Below are 25,363 nucleotides of genomic sequence, written 5' to 3' on the forward strand. Positions count from 1 at the left end.
GTTGTTTAACTGTATGTAATAATACTGTTGACTAAAGACTTACTTAAGCATTTGGCGTATAACCAATAATTACTGGAATAAACAAAACAAAATTTTCCAGGGTTTCCAACCCTTCGTAACAGAAAACGAACGTGCTTCAGTATTGCCAAGATTAAGTATACTTCTCTTATAGGTAAGTAAAATTTTACCTTTACTATGCTATAGAATCATTTCAAAATTTCTTTGTGACCAGAGAAGTTATCTGCCATATTTGACATTTACAGAAAATGAAAACGTACAAAAGATTCTAGTGTCATTTCAGGAGAGCCTTAAGTCTTCTTTCTCACATAGTTTATCTAATCTTAATGAAATGAAATATGATGATAATAAATACATATCAAGAACAGTCTATTACGATTTCACTTATAATGTTACGATTATAATAAAACTAAAGAAAGCGTAATATAAATGGTCTTTAATTATTTCTTTTTAAATTACTGAAAACCGTTGTGGCCGTAAGACTCATCTCGTCTTAGCCAATCAACGCTCAGAACCTGCAGAACCCGCCTGGGAGTTGGCGACGCTGCTGTGGATGCGTGGCGTCACTACAGTTTCCGTCGCTTACAACGCGTACATTATTTCAAGCCCGCTTTCCCTTGGTAGTAACTCATCATATTTTAGTTAATTATTCCAGAGTATCAACCACAATCTCAGTCTTAATCATTGCAATAAAGCAAATAAAGGCATTTTAATTGTAATTCTTAGTAATTATTGGTATAAAGCTAGTTTGTAATGATGATACTGAAAAGTGATAATATTGATACTACTAATAATAATGGATCACCGTATGATCTGCTTCTTTCTGTCTTTCTATGCTTGGTTAGTTTACAAACTCTTTTCCTGCACCCATGCATTCAGAAGTGAGCCATAGGGTAAAGAGGATCTTGAGTGCATTCAAATTTAAATATGGCTGATTCTACAGTAAGCTCAACAGCATTGTATGGATGCGAGTACTGCATCTTCAGTGTTAAAGAATAGAGGAGGGTGGACATGGGAATGAAATGCCTCGGAACAATATTTGGTGTGAAGAGGCTTGATTGTGTAGGGAATGAGTGCAAATTGTTGATGGAGTAAGTGCAGTCTGATTGAAAAAGAGTACCAAGGTGTGCTGAAATGGTTGGACATACGAAGAAAATGAACGATGATAGACGAACAAAAGATCTAGGTTTCAGAAGTGGAGGGAGCATGAGGAAGGGATAGACCAAGAGCAAAAGGGTAGAATAGGGAGAAAAGGGAGTAAGTGTGCCTGGGAAAGAACGTTCAGGATGGTGAGGCGTACACAGGATGGAGCTAGTTGGAAGATAGTGGGTTGAACCTGGCGATATGAAGTGGTTAGGGAAATCACTGTGTTGTAGGGCTTGACTGCGGATAGGGTTCTGTGGTTTTGGTGCATCATTCAGGACAGCTAGAAAGTGGATGTGAACAAATGTGGACGTTTCATATTTTTCTGGTGCTACCCTGCAAAAGTGTAAAATATAGAACAAGGACGAAAAAGTATAATTACGCAATTACATATATACAAAAGGGTGTGGATCATCACCATGTTGATAATTCCTATCTTCGTGTATCACCTGCAAAAGCACATTAAAATAGGCGTTGGCATGAAATATCTTGAGGGAACGTTTTAAACAATAAAGAAATGTTTAATGTTAATATTTTAAACGAAGTAAATTATGAATACACTATGATACAGCTTCTCTATGACTCATGCATGATATTTACTTGAAAGTGGCCATTATATTCATCTTTCACAAGTCAGAGATTGGCATAAATTCATGGTATCAAGGGTATATTGAGATTTGTTTTATATGGGAGATAGAAATTATATGGGAGAGATAGAAATTATATGGGAGAGATAGAAATTTGAAATACTTAGCAATTTTTGAAGGAAAGTAAATAAGCCTACACCTATATCAGGTAGCGCAAAGTTCTTCAGAATTACATAAGTTGAAGGAAATCACATATCCATGCTACAACTCTGTAAATGGCAGGTGCATAAGCTTCATGAAATGCCAAGAACACATACAAACAAATTACCCCATGCTGGCACTGATATCAAGTTACAGTTCCCCTGTTTTGTTTAGAATCAGAAAATGTAGAATTACATGTGATTAAATCAAAGCTGTCTGTTCTCAAGTTAGAAAATCAAACTTCCTTATTTGTTCTTATACGTATTCACTTATTTTTGATGTGATCCAAAAGCTTCCTCTTCCATTTTTTCCCTAACATCCTATGCCCTAGTTACTGTTTCCTGATTCAGTATTAAACAGTGCTGTGTATAATTTGATTATGTATTGTCAATCTATATCTCTAGCACCTGTTCCCATTTAGAACTCCCTTAAAGGAGTGGCCACAGCAATAGAGTCTCCATAGCTAGTGAACTCTAGTGCCGCTTCTTTGCCGCTAGCTCCTCACCCTTAAAAGATATCTGGCAGAGGACAACTCTGGTGTAGTGTTTGCAGAGTCTCCTACCTAATCTTCCTACTGACTTCTACTAAAATGTTCCTACCTATTACTTTTACCAACTTCCATCTAATACCCCTACCGTTTTGTCAAAAGGCAGGCCCAGCGCATAGTACTCACCGGAGGAAAACTAGAGTTATGAAGAATGAACTGTGTGAGTTAAGTGTTGTCAAGCCTTATGTATGAAAGTAGAGATTGTATATTCATGGACAGAATGTCAATAGTCCACGTGTGGGTGAGGCAGAAAGAATAAACAGCTATCTCGGTTAGAGAAGTGCTACTTGACAACAACTGAAGTGCTGGCTCACTATGCAGCTGTCACTAACCCTCCCAACACCCAGGCAGGTAGAACTGGTAATATACCTCCCTGGTCATTGGCTGCCTACCAACTACTTCCAAGTTATCTATCTACCTATATATATTATATTTTTTTGTTATATTTAATTGCTGTTTCCTGCGTCAGCGAGGTAGCACCAGGAAACAGACAAAGAATGGCCCATCTACTCTTATACACATTTAGATATATAAACGCCTGTACACACACATATACATACATATACATATGCAAACATACATGTATATATACATATACAAGGCAAAATTAAAGTTTGCAAACAAAATAAGAAAAGAAAAGAGATAAAACACAGAGAAGTGGAATATATCGTAAAAGGTATCTGAATGCAAGCTGGAGAGTCTACAATGAGAGTGTACGGTAGTACAATCAAAGTGTGTAGTGTGAGAGGAAGACCACCAGTGTCATAGGGAAATAGAGTGGAAGAGTACTGCAGGGAGAGAGATGGGGGAAGAGTGTGTGGAATGGTATATGTGAAGAAGGCATGTAAGGACATGGTTAGGTGGAACAATTTTGCCATGGCCACCCCTTGATTGGGAGTTCCTAAAAGGAACAATTATCAGACATACAGATAGATACAAAGGTATTTGAAAGATAATGAATGAGAGGGAATGAGACATAAAGAGACAAACTTGTTATATAAAGGAAATTACATAATATTGCAAATAATATTTTAAAATGAGGAATGATATTCATACAGAAATATGAGTTACCTTGATGAGAGGGATAAATCATGAGGAAATTTTTGCAATTGATAAACACCATCTAACACAGTATAGAATGACCATGTGTCTGTGATGCAGCTGAAGCTGAACATAGGCGATCCCCCTTATCAAACTGAGAATGGAGACACAATTATGGATATACAAAAAGGATAATTTATGGTATGAAGTTGTGGAGATATGCAAACAGTTTTCTTATTTCCATGAATAAAGTAAAAACAAGCAACTACAGCAACTGTCTTCATTTCATGAGCAAATATAAATTGTGCTGAAATTTTCTCTTTATAAATGGATAGGAATAACAATAAGATGGCAATATACTGAACTAATTGAGACATTTTATTTAAATACTAAATATCAGAACATGATACAATCTATCAATCTTTCAACAAATATGAATATAAAGCTTATTAACTTCAGAACTCAGAATGAAATAATGATTATCTACCACAGCCTGAAACTATATGCGTGTTAGCTTAAAACCTGCAACCTTATTAAAAGCGATATATCAAAACTGTTAATTACATGCTAAACATTACATGGGATCTTTTCCTCTGAAATATGTTCAACAATCATTCACCCTTAGAAAACTAAACTATAGCTATCTAGTATGTAAGAATCACTACATAAAAGAGTATAAAAAAAATGACTCATTAGAATTGGAATGATGATAATGCACTATCACACATCATTTAGGTAGCTTTTGACAACCCTAGTAGCTGTGGCTTATTAAACTCAGACTGAGGTTCATTCCTTTCATAAGTAAGGTTTTTGATGGCAAGAGTAAATTCTCTAACATATTATCTTCTGATCTAGAAATAATCACAAACTGAAGATTCAATCACAGACCAAAGCAGACCTAACTCTTCAGTGAGTATCAATATGAATATGAAAATCCTAAATACCTCTATGTACATCTATCTTTTCAAAATAGAATATCATTGATTGCCACTTGAAAATATCAGTTCAGCAAAATCAATGAAAATACTTTTAAAAATCAATTATAACATGCTCCATTACAATGCATCCCTAAAGATGTCATAAAAAATGTCTGACATGATGGATATGTTGGTCCAAACCCTGCCCTGAGAGGAAAGTTTTAGCATCTTGTATACACACTATGCATCAAATGCATCACCTGAATCCAAAGTAGATAAATTTTTCAGTCATATCCACTTAAGACAGCTCCCAGTTCCTAGACTTGCATTGGTTATTGATGCCAAGTGGGGAAACCCTTGAATTTTATATAAAGAAAAGGGATAAAACAAACAAACAATCAAGAGGACTTGCCCTAGAATACTTTCTGACACAGACTGACTTTTATTACTGAACAATGAAAATCCATTCTATTTTACTTAACATGGGTAACACATATTCTCAAAAGAAAAAAGCAAAAGCAGTTTTCAAATTCAAATGAATATTGTGTTTTATCTCCTTTTTTAAATCTCTTTTACAATCCATGACAATACCTTTTCCTTGTACTTTTCACAGCCATTCTAAATGAAAATCAATTAGCTTCATCCATGAATTCTTGCACAATAAAAACATCTTTAAACTTCTATGACGAATCACATGGAAAGAGCTATAAGCATCTCACGGTCCTTTCTGGAAGATATATACTAATCTTCCAAATACTGACCAGAATCTTCAGTGTTATACATCACTATATGCTGTGAACGCCAAAATCTCAGTATCATACAGTTATGCATCAGCTACATTGAATAATCAAGAAAATTCTAATTCACCTAGCATAAAACTTCCTAGCACATTTCACTCAACCAAAAAGTGTCACCTAATGGGGAACTTCCTTGCAAACTCTAGTCTCTAGAAAAAATGTCCATTCCTTTGTGGCACAATAAGGACAAAAAAGGTCTTGATAAGCAGCACCTGAGTGTTGATAAGTAAACTGAGGAGTTCAATTTCAGTGTCCAAAGACTGTACAGGTAAGGTAATACAATCCAACAATTACTCAAGACCGTGGAAAAATATACATTGTATGATGATACATCCTTCAAACACATTATCATCTACATATCCTCTTTTAACTTTAAAGCAAAACAGGTAAATGCAATTCAAAATATTATTATTCAAATATCCAAAATAAATATAATCATACAGTGTTTTAACATGAAAAAAAAGAACCATAGATCAAAGCAATAACAACAGAAAACAGATTTTCATTACTTACATTCATGTATGTCATTAGTTACTTTATGGTTTTTATATACATTACAGTTAATATATTATCATCACAATACAGCTATCTTTCACTATCACAATAATGTCTTTCTTACCTTACAGCCTTGAATGCAGCCATCTTGCAGTATAACAGATGACATGATGTGCAGACATTAACGAATTACTCCGTAAATCAGGCAACATAAACGAGACATGCTTAAGGTAATTAAAAAAAATAATGTTACTTATACAGATACTCTGTTCCTGCAGCAAGGTTTATTCATGTTCCACCTCTTAAGGGAAATTCTTTCTTTGTGCTAATTAATTTTTTTTTATATAATTAGATTAACCATTATAATTCAGTCTCTGCAATCAAGTAATAACATCATAAAAACAGCCAGTAAACACTTGCACACATGCATTTTGATACTTTAATAACTGAAATGTTCATACAGTATGATAAATTCTTACACTTATACTTACAACCAAAACTTTCTAATTGGTACTTTTTCTAAAGTATATACTTGCCAGTCTATCAATGTCATGTGCTTATTATAATAAAGTGGAAAAGGGGCATGGAAAATAAATTCAGTCCTACAGATAGGATATGGTTCCTTTATTACTGATCATATTCAGTGCCACAATATTTCCTTATTCTTTAAGGAAGTATAGGATTTAAGATAAATCTATATACACCCTTTAACTGACCATTTTTATTGCAGGCAAATAATTGCCAACTACATGCATTGTCCAATCTAAAGCACACTGGGTTTGTTCCATTTATATGACCCAGAGTAAACAAAGTTGTTTTCAGCTAGTTTCTGATCAGCTTCTACTGGTCCTCGTGATCCATACTTGTAGGGAATGGGATGAGGTTTCTCCTGTTCGATCTTATGAAGAAGAGGTGTGAAGATTCGCCAGGCCTCTGCCAGTTCATCACTCCTTTAAATGTGACATATGATATAAATTTTAAGATATATCAAACTACTATTTATAAAAAATTCAAGAGAAAATCTAGTACACACATTCAAGTATCAATCATTCTTGTTTTTAGAATGCTTAGTTAAATTCAGTTTCTAAGCTGAATAGTTTAATTTCTAGCACTTTCAGAATGTGACTAAATAATCATAATTACACACTGTGTTGACAAGTTAGGCAAGACATGTCTCTCTTAAACCGTTCATCCTTGCAAACAAAAAAGGTTCTACTGTAAGTAGGAACAACCAATCTCCTGATACTGAATTTGCCAATCTGTTTTCATACCTTTCACTAAATCCTATATATCTTCAATCATCTCTCATACATTCAATATGATCATACTATCTTAACAGGCCTTCATACTCACACATCTATAATGCTTTCACCAAAGCATTCACCTTTCTTGTATGTTTCTTTCTCTTAATACCTACTCATACCGTGCAACTTCTATTTACTTATCTAAATTATGATATCTAAGGAAAAGGAGTTTCATTAGATAATTCAAAACATGTTGAGTCCCTGATGATCATTTGGTACGCTTGTTTCGAAAACATCTGAAGCACCTCAAGCATCAACATCAAAATTTTATGAATGTCTTGAAAGCCTGGCCCTGAAGTAAAACAAAGCCTTCATTAAGTCTAATCATCAATTGGCTAAAGATAATACTGCGAGTGATAACCAAAACACTAAAAGTAGGATGGTTTTTATTCATCCTCTTCTTCTATATGTAATAATTTTGTTTCAATTTCCTTGACACCACTTATCTTATTCACACCAATAGCTACTTATAGAATTGTTTACCATCTACATCACACTGAGCACAATAAGGCTTGTCAGCAGCCTTATCAACTACTAAACTGCAATGCCAGAACTAAACCAATAATCTCTAATGATAAAAAATCATATCAACTTATGGAGAATAAAAGTAATCTAAACCTATATACATCAATAAATATATTCACCGTGAAAGCCCAAACGCAGACTGGTCAAATGACCAGGAAGTGGGATATCATGTACATCTGCCAAGTATTCATCTTGAGCAATGGAGCATGTACCAAACGGTCTCAATATATGTACAATGTACATTCATAAAAAAGAGGGATAATCAATGCACAAAAAAGTGGCAGGTGCCTCCATTTAAATCCAGGTGTTGAGGCAATTCTATGCTGTGCTACTGCACTGTATGATCAGTGGTAAAAGGATAGATTGTGAATGGTGAATAAGGACAGCATCCATGGGCATGGTCCCAATATTCCCGGAAAGTGTAAGTAGTCCCCTATAACTGACCAAAATGACAGATTCAGCTCTAACTTTTGTTCCTATTCTCAATAATTCTAAGCTAAAATTAATCAACATACAATTTCTATGTATGTTTCTGGGTGATCTGTCTCCATTCTGACCACATCCAAACAAAGGAAGAATACAATCAACCTAATGCTTGAGGTTATGAACTAAAAAGAAATACTGAAATTAAAATTCTCCTCATTGTGATGAGCACTATTGCACTAATCACGTTTGCAGGACTAAATATGTGGTGATTAATATATCTGTTCATATGAAGTTATTCAGTGCTAGGGTGACATTTCTGCTGTTCTGGTCTTCAGTCAGCATTTTCAAAAGTCAGTAATGTTGGCCATCCTTAAGGTCCCCTCAAGATAAATTTTTTCAACAACTCAAAATTTGAAAAATGAATGGGTCAAAATTTAGAAAAAATCCAACATTTTGCTGAAAGAAATATTTTGGTTATAATACCTGACAAAGTGCATTTGTGAGCCACAGAAGACATCAAGAATAAGACGTTCATATGCATCCGGAAGTTTGGCACCTTTGTAGCGATCCCCATACGTCAGGTCCAACTCTGTCTCCTCTAACCCAAATGACATGCCAGGGGTCTTTGTCATCACCTGTGAAAATTAAGGAGTTGAAACAGACAGCAAAATGCTTGCAGTGAATCATGCATTTTTAAAGGCATTATCTTGTTAAAGTTTCTCAAATTTTTAGCAAAATTTATTACCTGACAAGACAATTGCAATTATCAAAATCATTTGTAATATTCAGTCCCTGAAAATGTTTTGTACACAACACATTCCTATCATCTGCACTTTCTGCAAGAAATTCATATGTGCAACACTATACAGAGCGTGAATATGAAAAAAAATAACTATCCTGAAAACAAATATGTTGCTGTTCTCTGAAGAGTAATAACAATATACTGCAACACAATGTATAATGCCCTTTACATAAATTTTGTGTCAATTTTTCAGTCTACTTAAGTCTATAGTTTCCTTGTACTACCTTGCTAATGAAGGAGACAGCAACAAAGTATAATAAATAAATGAATATATCTTTCTTTTCTTTCTTTTAAACTATTCCCGGATTAGCGAGGTAGCGTCAGGAACAGAGGACTGGGCCTTTTTTGGAATATCCTCACCTGGCCCCCTCTGTTCCTTCTTTTTGGGAAAAAAAAAAAAAAAAAAGAGGGGAGGATTTCCAGCCCCCCGCTCCCTCCCCTTTTAGTCGCCTTCTACGACACGCAGGGAATACGTGGGAAGTATTCTTAATTCCTTATCCCCAGGGATAAAATGAATATATATATATATATGAATATATATATATTCTGCCAACCTTGAGCACTTGCACTATCCTTCAATACTATAGAAACAAATGTTTTGAAAAAAATTCCTAAAAACCATACCCTGTTTCTAAGAGCTTCCCTGAAAACAAAGGATCCAAACCTTCTGAGTTATGGCCCAACAAAACTTATCTGAAGAGCCTGTGGCTCACCACTTATTTTGTCATCAACTAAAATGTGTACATCTGAAGATATATACATGCTGAATGGAAACAAACAACAAAAATGAAATGTTATACGTATTTTACAATAACTATTAATACACTGAAAAGCCATATATCATCAATTTATCATGGCCATTCACACGTTATCAGATACTGAACATAATCCCTAGGAAATTCACCAGTTGGGAACCACTGCCCTAGATCTACCTCTAAAGTAGAAGCCTCACTTACTAAAAATACTCTCTTACTAAAATACTGCAGAAGTCACAATGAACAGTCTTCACTAATACTAAACCAACAGTACATAGTTTCCCTTAGTAATAACTCCTACTCTCCAGTGTCTTCTATCACAAAAATAGAGTCCCACTATCATTAATGAACAATGCATTTACTAGGGGGTGACCTACACTAGCTTCACAAGAGTTTTCATTTTTAGGGCTTCAATACATAATCAGGAGAACTAACCTTGCAATAGATAGCTTCTCCTGGTTGGACACGGATGACAAGTTCATTCCTTTTGCTCTGGCCATGAAAGACATCTCCAGCCACATCACGGTACTGGATCCTTACTTCAGCTTTCCGCTCATTCAAAGCTTTACCTGTGGCACAAGGGTCATGTCACTTCAGTACATGTAAACTACATGAAAATTTTAAAAAAGATCATAGTTGCACAGTACAGTCTATGAGGCTTATCCCCTAAGATTTACTCTCATTTCCATTAGGAAGTCATACTGCAAAGTTAAAATACATAAACAACCTATGTAGTAATGATAGGGTAAGAGAGATGTGTGGTAATAAAAAGAGTGTGGTTGAGAGAGCAGAGGAGGGTGTTTTGAAATGGTTTGGTCACATGGAGAGAATGAGTGAGGAAAGAGTGACCAAGAGGATATATGTGTCAGAGGTGGAGGGAACGAGAAGAAGTGGGAGACCAAATTGGAGGTGGAAAGATGAAGTGAAAAAGATTTTGAGTGATCGGGGCCTGAACATGCAGGAGGGTGAAAGGCATGCAAGGAATAGAGTGACTTGGAACAATGTGGTATACCAGGGTTGACGTGATGTCAATGGATTGAACCAGTGCATGTGAAGCATCTGGGGTAAACCATGGAAAGTTCTGTGGGGCCTGGATGTGGAAAGGGAGCTGTGGTTTTGGTGCATTATTACATGACAGCTAGAGACTGAGTGTGAACGAATGTGGCCTTCGTTGTCCTCTCCTAGCGCTACCTCGCACACATGAGGGGGGAGGGGGTTGTTATTTCATGTGTGGTGGGGTGGCGATGGGAATGAATAAAGGCAGACAGTATGAATTATGTACATGTGTATATATGCATATGTCTGTGTGTGTATATATATGTATACGTTGAGATGTATAGGTGTGTATATTTGTGTGTGTGGACGTGTATGTATATACATGTGTATGTGGGTGGGTTGGGCCAATCTTTTATCTGTTTCCTTGCGCTACCTCGCTAATGCGGAAGACAGCTACAAAGCAAAATAAATAATATATATTAATATATATATATATATATTAATATATATGTTCTGGAAGGAGGTAAATAAAGTGCGTAAGACAAGGGAGCAAATGGGAACTTCAGTGAAGGGCGCAAATGGGGAGGTGATAACAAGTAGTGGTGATGTGAGAAGGAGATGGAGTGAGTATTTTGAAGGTTTGTTGAATGTGTTTGATGATAGAGTGGCAGATATAGGGTGTTTTGGTCGAGGTGGTGTGCAAAGTGCGAGGGTTAGGGAAAATGAGTTGGTAAACAGAGAAGAGGTAGTAAAAGCTTTGCGGAATATGAAAGCCGGCAAGGCAGCAGGTTTGGATGGTATTGCAGTGGAATTTATTAAAAAAGGGGGTGACTGTATTGTTGACTGGTTGGTAAGGTTATTTAATGTATGTATGACTCATGGTGAGGTGCCTGAGGATTGGCGGAATGCGTGCATAGTGCCATTGTACAAAGGCAAAGGGGATAAGAGTGAGTGCTCAAATTACAGAGGTATAAGTTTGTTGAGTATTCCTGGCAAATTATATGGGAGGGTATTGAATGAGAGGGTGAAGGCATGTACAGAGCATCAGATTGGGGAAGAGCAGTGTGGTTTCAGAAGTGGTAGAGGATGTGTGGATCAGGTTTGAAGAATGTATGTGAGAAATACTTAGAAAAGCAAATGGATTTGTATGTAGCATTTATGGATCTGGAGAAGGCATATGATAGAGTTGATAGAGATGCTCTGTGGAGGGTGTTAAGAATATATGGTGTGGGAGGAAAGTTGTTAGAAGCAGTGAAAAGTTTTTATCGAGGATGTAAGGCATGTGTACGTGTAGGAAGAGAGGAAAGTGATTGGTTCTCAGTGAATGTAGGTTTGCGGCAGGGGTGTGTGATGTCTCCATGGTTGTTTAATTTGTTTATGGATGGGGTTGTTAGGGAGGTGAATGCAAGAGTTTTGGAAAGAGGGGCAAGTATGAAGTCTGTTGGGGATGAGAGAGCTTGGGAAGTGAGTCAGTTGTTGTTCGCTGATGATACAGCGCTGGTGGCGGATTCATGTGAGAAACTGCAGAAGCTGGTGACGGAGTTTGGTAAAGTGTGTGGAAGAAGAAAGTTAAGAGTAAATGTGAATAAGAGCAAGGTTATTAGGTACAGTAGGGTTGAGGGTCAAGTCAATTGGGAGGTGAGTGTGAATGGAGAAAAACTGGAGGAAGTGAAGTGTTTTAGATATCTGGGAGTGGATCTGTCAGCGGATGGAACCATGGAAGCGGAAGTGGATCATAGGGTGGGGGAGGGGGCGAAAATTTTGGGAGCCTTGAAAAATGTGTGGAAGTCGAGAACATTATCCCGGAAAGCAAAAATGGGTATGTTTGAAGGAATAGTGGTTCCAACAATGTTGTATGGTTGTGAGGCGTGGGCTATGGATAGAGTTGTGCGCAGGAGGATGGATGTGCTGGAAATGAGATGTTTGAGGACAATGTGTGGTGTGAGGTGGTTTGATCGAGTAAGTAACGTAAGGGTAAGAGAGATGTGTGGAAATAAAAAGAGCGTGGTTGAGAGAGCAGAAGAGGGTGTTTTGAAATGGTTTGGGCACATGGAGAGAATGAGTGAGGAAAGATTGACCAAGAGGATATATGTGTCGGAGGTGGAGGGAACGAGGAGAAGAGGGAGACCAAATTGGAGGTGGAAAGATGGAGTGAAAAGGATTTTGTGTGATCGGGGCCTGAACATGCAAGAGGGTGAAAGGAGGGCAAGAAATAGAGTGAATTGGAGCGATGTGGTATACAGGGGTTGACGTGCTGTCAGTGGATTGAATCAAGGCATGTGAAGCGTCCGGGGTAAACCATGGAAAGCTGTGTAGGTATGTATATTTGCGTGTGTGGACGTGTGTATGTACATGTGTATGGGGGGGTTGGGCCATTTCTTTCGTCTGTTTCCTTGCGCTACCTCGCAAACGCGGGAGACAGCGACAAAGTATAAAAAAAAAATATATATATATATATATATATATATATATATATATATATATATATATATATATATATATATATTCCCAACAGCATCCATTATGCAAAACTATTCCATACATGATGGGCTGGTCCATTAACCACATGATACTTTCTAAAACCATCCAGCAAGAATCCACTTTTGAGTAAAAACTTGCCAATCATAAAACTGGTCTCTACTGTTCAATCCACAGTGCATAACACCAAGACTTTTCAAATGATATATGAACACCAAAGCATCTATTACTGAACCTCGTCTCAATTCTAATTGGAGAGTCAAGTAATTCTGCATGGAAATTAAGAAATGGGGCTCTGCTCCTAGTCTATCTAAGGCACTGCTCACACCTCATAGTCTATAGTTACAGCTCAGGGTACAATTACATCCATTCTAATGAAAGAATATGTAGAATAACACTTCACAACTCTTCTGTAAAGAAATAACAAAGTTCCTCAACATTACAAAACATTTATCTTCAACTCTTGGGCAACATCAGCACTGGAGCAGCTAGTTTCCTTGACCAACCTGGTCTTGCATCATACTGCCTGACAGAAAGCCTTGGTGGGGTCCTTTTATACCTCTGTAAGGTTGAGGGGAAATGCACCATTTGGAATTTTCTTTATATTCATGCAATGCTGTCATAATATAACAATAACAAAAGTGAAAAATATACTGAAAAACTCTAAAAGTAAGGATGGTTTTTATTCATCCTCTACTTCTATATGCAATAATTCTGTTTCAATTTCCTTGATATCAATTATTCACATCAATAAGCTTCTCAAAAAACTGTTTATTATCTACATCACATTGAGCACAATAAAGCTTGTCAGCAGCCTTATCAACTAAACTGCAATGCCAGAACTAAACCAATAATCTAAAGATAAAAAAATCAAATCAACTTATGAAAGAGTTAACTTACAGCATGAGTTGCTCTATCTCTCATCATCTATGTAGCATACTTTCTCTTCTCCTTTGTCCTTCCTCTTGTCTGCATTATAGCTTACCTGCCTGGCCTCTTTTTTATGAGTGTGTGTGTCTGTGACTGTATACAAGACTGTCTGCAAGTACTCATGAATGCACATATGTAACATAAGAATGCATATCAGACATGCGTGTGATAGTTACAAACAAATTTGTAACTAAGTACATGTACCTATAAGAAGTCAGCAAATATTTATATATTTAAATGGTTCACAATCAACCATCTTATGCTCCCATGATCAATTTTTCATCACCCATTCCCAACCAAACTTCCTAAAGCAACTGTTCATCTTCCACCCGTCCAACAAAACAATCATCCAGGAAAGACAGCTCGCAAGTAATCATACATCTCATCAACACGTGTGTTGATCACTCTTCTTGTCTTCAGACCTATGCGACGTAGCGTGCAGCGTTCCTGACCGTGTTGCAATCACGGGCCGTCCGGGATCAAGCGAATAGGTTTGCATCCTAGTTGTGGCAGTCGGTCTACACTCAACCCAGCTGTTCATTCTAAATTATATATATATATATATATATATATATATAGGAAAGGATCACACTTTTGCGCGTTATCAAGATATTACTATGAGTCCACAGGGAAAATGAACACTTATCGTGTTTCATTTTCCCCGTGGACTCATAGGAATACATACATATTATATATATATATATATATATATATATATATATATATATATATATATATATATATATATATATATATTATTCTATTCTTTTCTCCCTTGAAAAAAGTCAGGCACGGAGAAAGACCACGATGAAAAGGCTTCCTGCCACTCACATTAGGTCCAAAAGCAGTGTTCAGTGACGTAAAGAACTTTTGTTGGAGATTGTCTTAAGCCGACATGCCTATTGTATAAACTCCACGTAAAAATAAAAATTGGCGGAGACTTGAGTCAAGCTGTTCAGCGGGGGCCGGGATGATATAATAGGAGGTGGAGGAGAACTGGGAGGAAACGGAATAGGATTATAAGCAAATCAGGGGACGGGGGCAATGGAGCATCTAATATGCAGCACCCACCTGCACTGGAGTCGCAACAATGTACGCCAACTGACAGAGCAGTGCAGACAGCAACAGTCTGCTTGTATGTCTAAATACGCGAGTCTTCTTATAACGAAAGCATACACGAATTATGTTCAAGTTCACAGTATCAGAGTACAGACTGAAACAATGTCTGTAAAGTACAAAATACACACTAGAACCGGATATGAACGAATAAAGGAAAATTGTAAATAAGGTCGAAAGGAGAAGAACTAATCATAAAGGGGAAGACATAAGCATAAGGAACTGTAGGATGGCGGGGAAGACTTAAGTGGTCAAGGGTTGCGCCACATCCAACATAGACTCCAGACCGCCGAGGCCAACAACGGCCGGTAATCAGCCGTTGCCTCACGCCTCTACCGTAATACACCATCGAGATGCAAGCAACTCGTGCGTCAGGCCAGGGAACTCCGGCCAACACTCCTCGGCAGTAATAGAACACATTTATGAGGATGAATCACAGTTTGGGTGGCATGACTATCCGTTACACACCTCCACCAATATTTTTCTTTCAAGTACAAACTGAAGATAAATACAGTTCATTATGTAAGAGGAAATAACGGGTGAATCGTCATCTTTGTTTGTACTGATGGATCCTGTTAGATTATTATGTACAAAGTGCCCCTTCCATCAGTCACAACAGATATGAGAATTCGCTGAAAAGGCGTATCTATCAATCTATAATTCCGCACGCTTCCAAACGCATACTAGCCGTTTCCAACCCCAATGCTGCAGGCTGCAAAGGCCAAGGACCCTTCCAGGTGAAAAGACTTTTTTTTCTGCAAGCCAACTAAAAACAGGTGATAAATTGTACACCTGAGAACAATTACACACACTGGAGTTTTATAAGCAAGCATTCACATATTACCCAGGTAACCCCCATATCACAAGCACAGGTAACCCAGGTGTTATAAGCCCAGATGTTCTTAACGTACCCACGGTGACTCAAGTATCCCCAACCAAGATGAAAAGGCGTGGAGGGAGAAAGCCACTTCGGTACGGCGAGCGTGGGAGGGAAAGTGTCAGAAAAACTGGCAAGCCAGGTTGGTCTGTGGGAGACACGTGGTATACAGAGACATGGTGGAGAAGGTAAGCCAGTGTGTCAAACTGACTGGCTTGCTGTGAGTCACTAGGGCCTGTGGAAGTCGCGGGGGAAAACCCCGGGAAAATCAGGTAAGGAAGGAGCGGTCGGGGAGTGGTTGGAAGCCAAAACGTTGCAAGTATCTTTCCACCATGACCTGGGAATAATCCAGCCTTACTTGGTACAAAGACAAATTTTCGTGCCCAGAACTTAAGCTGTTTAAAACCTATATTCCAAGTGTACATGAGGGGGCCGTAGGACCCGTGGCATGCATTTGACCGCTGCTTCCCACAGTTTCTGTGGGATTGGATGTTATGATTCCCTTTTCCCTCGAGCAGCCTAGCTATGGTATTCTCCTCCTTTTGTCTTCCCCTCTTCTTATAACCATCCTTCCTTTAACAGTCAGGTCTACAAACGCCTGCGAGGTCCTGATTAATTTCTTACTCTTTTTCTTGAACTTTTTTCTTTCACCCGAGATGGCTTGCGTTGTACAACACCGAACCCACTCACACTCACGATATCTATCGATATTGAGGTTACACTGGAAAGAGACACTGGAAAGATCATAAAAATAACCTCTAAATATCATTCAAAACACACGACTCCCTTTCACAGCACTGCGAATAACGTGTACCCAATAGTTCCGATTTGAGGCTCCACCCCCGCTTACCCGTGGGCCTTAGCGTCGAGCAACTTTCGTTTTCATTCTTTAAACCTGGCTGGTTCCTGCTTCGGTTCCTTTCTACACTGGTTCACTTTCGCTGCGTCTGGTTCTTTTCTCCTCTCCGGTTACCTATCGTCAAGTCTGACTCGTTTCTGTTTTGGTTCTCTTGGTTTATTTCCGTCTTGCGTTTTTCATGTCAAATGATAAAATAAACTTTGCTTGGCTCCACAGGATTAAGCCCGGTTCCACTGCCGCTGCAGCGATCCGCTCTCTCGCCTCTGTGAAGCTAGAAAAACCTGCTCCAAGTCCACTGTTGCTTAACCTAAAGTGATCAAGACTGTGCTTAGAACCCGATGTCTCTGACCTGTAGTATACCTGCTCTGTCAGGTATTCACACGCCTTCAATGATGCATGCTCTCTCAAGCCATGGTATTTAAAATACCTCCAGTTTATAGGTATTCACACGCCTTCACTGATGCATACTCTCTCAAGCCAAGGTATTTAGAATACCTTCAGTTTATCTTAATCCCATAAGGAGATAAAAGATATGTACACTTCAAAATACCCCGTGAAACTGTCTTATTGCCAACATATCCACTGAGTACTCTAAAACAAATTAGCATCCTTTTATTTACAACCCGCCAAAACTATTCCCAGTTTGAACCAGTTTTCATCTACTGAAAAGGCTTCTACACATAATCAATAAGAAAATTAAACATCAAGTGAAAAATAAGACAACGTAGAAAAAAATAAAAAAGGCTAAATAAAGAACACTATTGCCTAACAAGAGAGAGAAAGCAAGACTTTACCTTAACGTCTCGTCAAGGTTATTCTTTTAATGGAATTTGTTATATATATATATATAAAAAAAGAGAGGGGAGGATTTCCAGCCCCCCGCTCCCTTCCCTTTTAGTCGCCTTCTACGACACGCAGGGAATACGTGGGAAGTATTCTTTCTCCCCTATCCCCAGGGATAATATATACATATATATTCCTTTCAGTCTTGGTGCTAGAGAACATATTGTAACTGGGAACTCAACTACATAAAGCATTTCATAATTCTGGTTAAAACTATAGTCCCCAGGGTAAAAAATCCTGTAATATTACTGTAACAATCATATTCATCAGAGCAGAAAATTATCAGGGTAAAATCTAGGATGGACATTCTAGATATATATATTTTTTTTTACAGGGGAATTTCACGTAAAATAAAAATCCAAAGCACAATGCAAACACTAGGGGAGGGATAGACTACCATCGTCACGCACAAAGAGAATACAAAACGTATGGGATACAAAAACGAGATAGAGATTAGATGCCCGCGTCATACACGGGAAGAGAATCTAGGGGACCATCACAAACATGGGGGGGGGGGGGGGGGGGTCTTCTTGCCACGCAGGGAGAATCCAAAGCACGCCTGAAAAAGGAGCCGTACACCTGTTAGGCACGAACAGATCCCAGGGCACGTTTGAACAACGAGGGCCCAGGCTTGTCACGCACAAAAAGAATCTAGAGCACGTTTGAAATGGGGCAGTAAACCTGTCACGCCTGAACAGAATCCAGAGCACGTTTGGAATGCTTCCTGCACTGGTTCACCACGCCTGTCGATCTGGTTGTGTGTATAACTGTCTCCGGAGTGCGAAAGAACGTATGTATAGTAATCATGTTTCCCTCCTCGGGAAGAGACACTATTTTGCTGTTTCTTATAATTTTCATCTTTTTTCACCAGCAATCGGCAACACAGTGCAATTCCTTCATTCACGAGCTGATTACGGTGAAACATGGTAGGAATGCACCTTCGCTCAATACGTCCACACTCGTTATCATATTCTTTACGTAGAACTTTATTGGGTTTTATGGGGTCGATGGTTAAACAATAACGAAGTCTTTACTATAAGCCGGGCTCACATCACTGAGACGCTACTATATTTTCCTAGGTGCTGCCAGCGAATTTCTATCACAAAGACTTAATCATAATGATGTTTAAGATGTTTACAGAGACTGACACGTTGCATTCACATGCCCATGTTTCTCACCTAGACACACTGAAAAAAATTGTAATGTAATCAATTTTGGCTCGTCAGTCCAATTACCTCCGTTGTGTGCGTGTGTGTGTGTGGGTGGGTGGGTGATGAAGGCATTGATGGCTGGCTGGTTCCAGGAACAGGGCGGCACCACTAGTGACGTCAGCCTCCACAAGTAAACACACACACCCTCCGTAAATCTATAGACGTTTTGTCGCTACTAACTTCATGTCATCACATTCCTTTTTCTTCGTAAATGTCTCCAATATTTTTACTGCTACTGTTTCTAATTTTGCTCTTAATGTTGCATCTGTGATTGGAGCTGCTGCTGCTGCCGCCTCTCCCACTGCTGTATATTCCGTAATTCATTTTCTCTAAATATTTCCCTGCTACTATTGCATGATACTTGAAATGCTACTAATACTATTCTGTGATAATAACGAATTAAGATTAACGAGAAACTTGAGGAGCCCAGAGGCAAAGTCTAGAAGCAGTAATAGAAAACGGTCATTTTATGCCTTATATAAGGACGTCTAACTCCTCCCTGCAACCCAACTCCATGACACCGAACGTCCCCATTCCATCTTTGCCCCCCCCCCCCACACACACACACCCCACTTGCTCCATACTAGACGCTTTTATACTCCCTTTAGTTCACGCAACGCTCACTAACGCCCTCTTTCAATACGCAGAAAGAAAAAAAACTAACGCCATGAATACGCAGCGTCGAGGGAGGAACAGGTGAGGCTTCCAGCTTACACAGGTACCCACCAGATCCCGGCCTGGAACGTGTTGGCAAGAATAACATGACGCCCTAACCCGGGAGGCGCGCCCCAGTCACGTTCCGGTTAACAATACGAGAACCCACTCCTGCCCACAGGCAAACTGAGCCCACTCCTGTCCACCGGCAGACTGAACCCACTCCTGTCCACCAGGTGACCTCTCGATCGGACAACCGAGGGACGGGATCCAGTACAACTATCCTTAGTGTCAATCATATCATACCTATTCCAATATTCAGTTAAAAGCATCCCGGTCTCGTCTGACTTGACCTGGATTGGGAGACAAGTGGACGATACGTCACACCTGACATTCTGCCAGCTATGTTCCGTGCCTAAGATAGAGAGCAACAAAGGCCGTAACAACATGCCAGGACGACCAGTCGTCGATGACAGCCTTACAGTATGATGACCCAGTGTTTAAATATGTCCAGACACATCCACGCAACAGCTAGACCTGTGGTGATGACTGCGGACCTAAGAATAATCACAGGCCTAAGGTGCCTACAGACTTGGAATAAACACAAGAAAAAATACTCTAAATACCTTCATAACATTACAGATAAGACTAATCTGCTAAATCTATTAGCGTTCTAAATATCAAACGATTTTACAAACCTTTCTCTTAAAGTTTGGGAGGGAAAAAAAATACTCAAACATTGTAAGATAAAGATATATCTACATACATATGGAATACGCAACATACGCCAACGCTGTAATTTTTTTCCCTACCATGTGTACCAACGACTGAGATGTGGACCAAAGGAATGCTGCTACTTTTGTGGTCAGATGACAGCAAGAGCGATGACCACGTGGCAAGCAGGCACGCGCGCCCCTACCAGTCAGTCTCCTAAGAGATAACCATCACACAAACATAAGACCTCGACAGCAGCAGAAACACGGAACAACTTTTGTTTCCATGGAGCCTCAAAGGACTATGGGAACCCTCCAGCCATTCAACGTTGTACACAATGAACAATGCTTACTTGAGGTTAGCTGATTTTCCTTCCATTCATAACATTATCACCATCATGTACATACGACCAGCAAGGCACCAAAAAACACGTCTCCAGAAAACCTTCCCACAAGTATTACACAATACACCCTACCTACAATCTTTAAATATTACCTCATCTCAAAACCACATCTTCCCCTCTCCAATCTTTTCTCTCTAACAATCAGAAGTATACATAAAAAGCGTTTACGTCTTACCATACATTCTACTGCAGCTCACTGCTGCTTAGTGCTGTATTTGATACAAGTCCTTTTTAATACACATAAAAATAAATTAATAGCTTTGGTCACCGATAATTACGAAGACTATGTTTTACGTAATCCATTATATATGAAAACCTTAATAACTATGTACAGTTAACAGTATGAATATAAAGCGGCAGTGTCGACATGTATGTGGGCGAGGCCTGCAACCCCGATCCGTAGCTCCTCCGGCGGTGTGGCGGTGTACTGGCGGCGGCTGCGGCCACCTTCCGCACCCTTTGTGTCGTACACACTGTCATTCACCTCTTGCACAACACTCGTGAATGATGAAAGCTTACCTCGATCCACTCCTCTCCCGAAGTTTTACATTGATTTTTTGAGTACTTCGGATGTTAAATGTTGGAATCAAAATGATATATCTTAAGTATTATATATCAATTATTCTTACTACTCCAAATTATTACTTATGAAATACATTTCCTTACATCTCTTATGAGAAAGGCCTACTACGCCAAGTATTTGATACAAAATCGAAAGAAAAACGTTCGTCAGCGAGCACGTTCGCCGAGTTCTAAGCTCTTGCTAAGTACTCATATTTGACTGGTAAACTTCGATCGATGGAGTGATAATCCCGCTCGTTATATCAGCGATACTGGACACGTATGTACGCAAACAGGCGTTTCCTGGAACAGGCGCACGCGATTATCGCGACCAGACAAAATCTCAGATCATTAACAGACTTACATAGAGAGAATAATAACGACCTAATTACACACACCAACACACATATCTGGAATGCAGTACACGCAAAAGCTCCCTCAAACACGCTGGCTCCCTGCATGTCAGCCGTTGAATTCACGACTATGGGACCCGTGGCTATTGAAGGAGGGCCCCCTAGCCCACCATACAATCATGGGACTGTGGGGCTCCGGGTGTCTTGCATAACACCATCACTGGTCGACCCTACTGCTGACAGCCATGATTACCTCGCTGACGCGGGAGAAGCAGCTGATGAAATGAATATACACTCCCTTCACTAAAGGACTGCCAAAGGGCATGGAGGATCCAAGCTTATCGTCTAGCTCTGGAAAGTTTCTCGCCACGAAGGACTTAATTCTCACCAGTACACGAAGCGAGAGACCATCCTGTTGCCAGGTTAGACTAATCTGGAAAGAGGACAGATGGCGCCAGACTGGCCTGAAAAAAAAAAAATCAAGTAATACGACGCCAGGCCTTGCCTCAAGTCAGAAAATTTATGGAATCAGTCTCTCTCTCTCTCTCTCTCTCTCTCTCTCTCTCTCTCTCTCTCTCTCTCTCTCTCTCAACCAAAAAGACACCCCAAGCCTTTATAATATTTCATGAGCTACCAAAATGGCTTTATGTCCAAAGCTATATCAATTCACACCTAAAATTCAAGAAAAGATATAGCTAAAAACAATACAAAATTTGCCTGTACACAATGGCAAATCATGCAAATTTGTATGTATACTATATATTCACTATACAATACCATAATGTAACTACATATTTACTATACAATACCTTAATTCAAGTTACAATACTCAAATCTCTAAACGTTCTTCACTACTTGGATGAAAAGAAAAAGGCCGGAAAACACACACTGAGGGCAAATTAGTTTTTGTTGTTCTGGAGTTTCCTGTTGTGTAAAATGGTAATTACAGAAGACAAAAGTAACGGCTCATCCGTAGCGCATACTGGCACGCTGTCCGTCCAGTTTCGAGGCAGCTGATTGGATGGTCGGGTTTTAAAACTACGGGCTACCCCTGTCGTTATGGCCGTCAACGTCAAGTTATGACCATCCACGGGGGAAAAAAATCATGAGCACTTTCTTCTCTGCACTTTAGCAACTCCAGATTGTAGAAATACTTAAATACCTCCCACAAGGTGTGGAAGAAATCGTAAGAGTTTCGTACGAAATATCATTTCCTTTTTTTTTTTTTTTGAACCCCGAGAGAAATCAGAGGTTATGAAATAGATACTTTTTTAAAGACACTTCATAAAACACGCGAAACCTGATATCTTCTCGCACGGGTACTCTGGTAAATCATCTGAAACAGACAGCAGTGCGGTCTACAGCCAGACAAAAATTTACCTGAAATTCACAAGCAGAGACCGGGAAATACATAAGCCCCCGGAAAATTATGTTCATAAGACCAAAAACATACAGAACGTAACTTGACAGAGTGGCAGGTGCTTGCCCTACTTTAGGCTGGGTGTACAGGTGGGTGTACGGCTACAGTATACTTGATCTGAAACTGCTACACTGGACAGGTAAATTCCTTTACGCTCCTACTTACCTGTGGATTCTAAGAAGTGTACTGCTCTTCGTGCCAGAGTTCATACTGATTTGGTATCATACAAACTTTCGGGATGCGAGACGTTCTTGCCAAGAGGATGGAAAAAAGCAGTTAACCTTTCCTTTGGTTACATCGGCCAACTGGTGCTGTTCATTACAGCGGTAACAAGATACAAATGATCAACTACTCAGTAGGGCAATGGAAACAAGATGCAAATGACTGACCCTGCTGGGTACAGTATCCAGAGGGAGATACAGCGTCAATTCCAAGCTGGGTGGCGTAGGCAACACAACAAACTCTCATACACTGTATTGACTTCCAAGGCATTTAGTTTGCAATGGTATTACAAGAAACAGGCTTGGATATCATCGTTAGGAATACTAAATTTGGGAACCTCGTACTTGAAGAGCAAAGGGCATGAAGAACAAAAGTCAGAATGCTAAGATTCAGTGATCTTAAAAACCGAGACGGGAATAAATTGAAGAACAAGTAAAAGAGAAAGTATAGAGGTCCAAGAGCTTTATGAACCAGATACCGTAGGAACAAGAGCTCTGTCTGGGGACATGATGCTGGTCAGTCTTGTGAACTACATACATCCAGAAGAATTATGGAGGATACAAATATCGAGATTAATGATCTTTAAAGGTCTGGAAAAGTGAAGACAAAGTCGGTCTACAGTCTTTCCAGACACCGAGCTCCGCTCCTCACATATCTCAACCTATATAAGGGAAAGTAGAATAACACAATAACACAATACATCTACTACAAATTTTTTCAAAGGCCTGGAGTTCGATGACGTACTATGATCGTCCAGAAAATAATTCAAACCCCTTCACGGTTCTTGACTTTTAATAAACCCAGACAGAAACTTCTAAAAACGACGAAGCTTCCAAGCGACATGCCTCGTTACTAGGATTGTCATTCACACAGTTTCCTTCTAGGTAATGGCCATGACCTGGGTTGCCCCTGCATGATTACTTTTCTTAGCCTTCAGAAAGGTAGTTACCCAATGTCACAGCATTAAGGCTTTCTTGCCAGAAACCATATGTAATCTTGGAGAACAATTGCTCGTAACTTGTTTTATATCTGAAGTGATGTGAGGGTACAGCGATGAAGTAGACATTGAAGGACCCTCAGGAATAATAGCTGCTAGCATTGGAATGGAAAGTCCCTCAATCGACCACTAAAACCACACCTGACACGAATCCCTTAGGGCAAGGCGAAAATATATAGAGAAAAACACTTTCCAAGAAATAACCATCGGGGATACCGGGGTAGACGCGGTCGACGGAATGACAGCAGTAAACCCAAGAATTATGACTGCAATAATAAGAGCCACAAATGAGAAACAGCAGCGCGTTCCCCGCTGAAGGTAACTCGGGAGAGAGTATCAAAGCGGTTGTTATGGCACAAGTAACACCTACATCGTGGCGTAACGAATGAAGGACCAACACCACAAAGACTGACGGTCCAATAATCCAAGAATCACTCAACGCGCAGCCACAGTAAAAACCGCATAAGTGACCAAAATGGAGAGCCAGGTAGAGACGGTAGCGGCAGCTGGCTCTGTCCCAGCGGGAGGGAACCTGTTGAGTGATGGCGATGACGGCACTGTACATCCTCATCACACTCATATGACACATCAATTCTACACTTCTATAGTGGTGAATGCCTCGCAAAGAGAGAGAGAGAGAGAGAGAGAGAGAGAGAGAGAGAGAGAGAGAGAGAGAGAGAGAGAGAGAGAGAGAGAGAGAATTCTTCAAGTTGGTAATCAAACATATAAATTCCATGCATTCACTCCCTCATGTCCGGATTCACCCAGACGCTGACAACTTCAAGGTAAATGAAAGCTAATTCTGGAGGCAGCAGAGCATGACATATGTTATCAGCACTCTTCCGAAAATTTCAACTGGAGGGCATGCAACAAACAGGCAAACAGTTCATGAACCTCGCATATTTGCCTTAGATCGAAATACTTGTCCTCGTCATAACTTTCATACCTGCTTCCCTGAGGCCGTTACGGGCTACGCTGCCCATAGCGCCTATGCAATAAGGACTGCAAAACATACCAGACGACTCCAACTGACACTGTGAGGGATCACATAACATCGTCAAAGCGAACAATTATTTCACTTTAGAAACAAGAGGAACAATGCGCACATGCAAATAATAGTCTAGACTCTAAGATGTGCAAAGGTCAAATCCAAATTATACAGCTCTGGTTA

The 25,363-nt window shown here is 39.4% G+C and overlaps 1 protein-coding gene across 1 annotated transcript in view; it reads right to left on the reverse strand.

The window, feature by feature from the left end:
- Positions 1 to 3,894: 3,894 nt before the first annotated feature.
- LOC139753183 (glucose-6-phosphate 1-dehydrogenase-like) overlaps positions 3,895 to 25,363 on the reverse strand; it is a 43,515-nt gene continuing 22,046 nt past the window's right edge. Inside the window, exons 4-6 of the mRNA XM_071669378.1 lie at positions 9,994 to 10,127; positions 8,485 to 8,636; positions 3,895 to 6,696 (exon numbers count right to left, since the gene is read on the reverse strand). Of these exons, the coding sequence (XP_071525479.1) occupies positions 6,510 to 6,696; positions 8,485 to 8,636; positions 9,994 to 10,127 (473 nt within the window). The 3' untranslated portion in view covers positions 3,895 to 6,509. The remainder of the gene's footprint in view (positions 6,697 to 8,484; positions 8,637 to 9,993; positions 10,128 to 25,363) is intronic.

Source organism: Panulirus ornatus, chromosome 14 (assembly GCF_036320965.1).
Source record: "Panulirus ornatus isolate Po-2019 chromosome 14, ASM3632096v1, whole genome shotgun sequence".
In the NCBI taxonomy this organism is placed as follows: domain Eukaryota; kingdom Metazoa; phylum Arthropoda; class Malacostraca; order Decapoda; family Palinuridae; genus Panulirus; species Panulirus ornatus.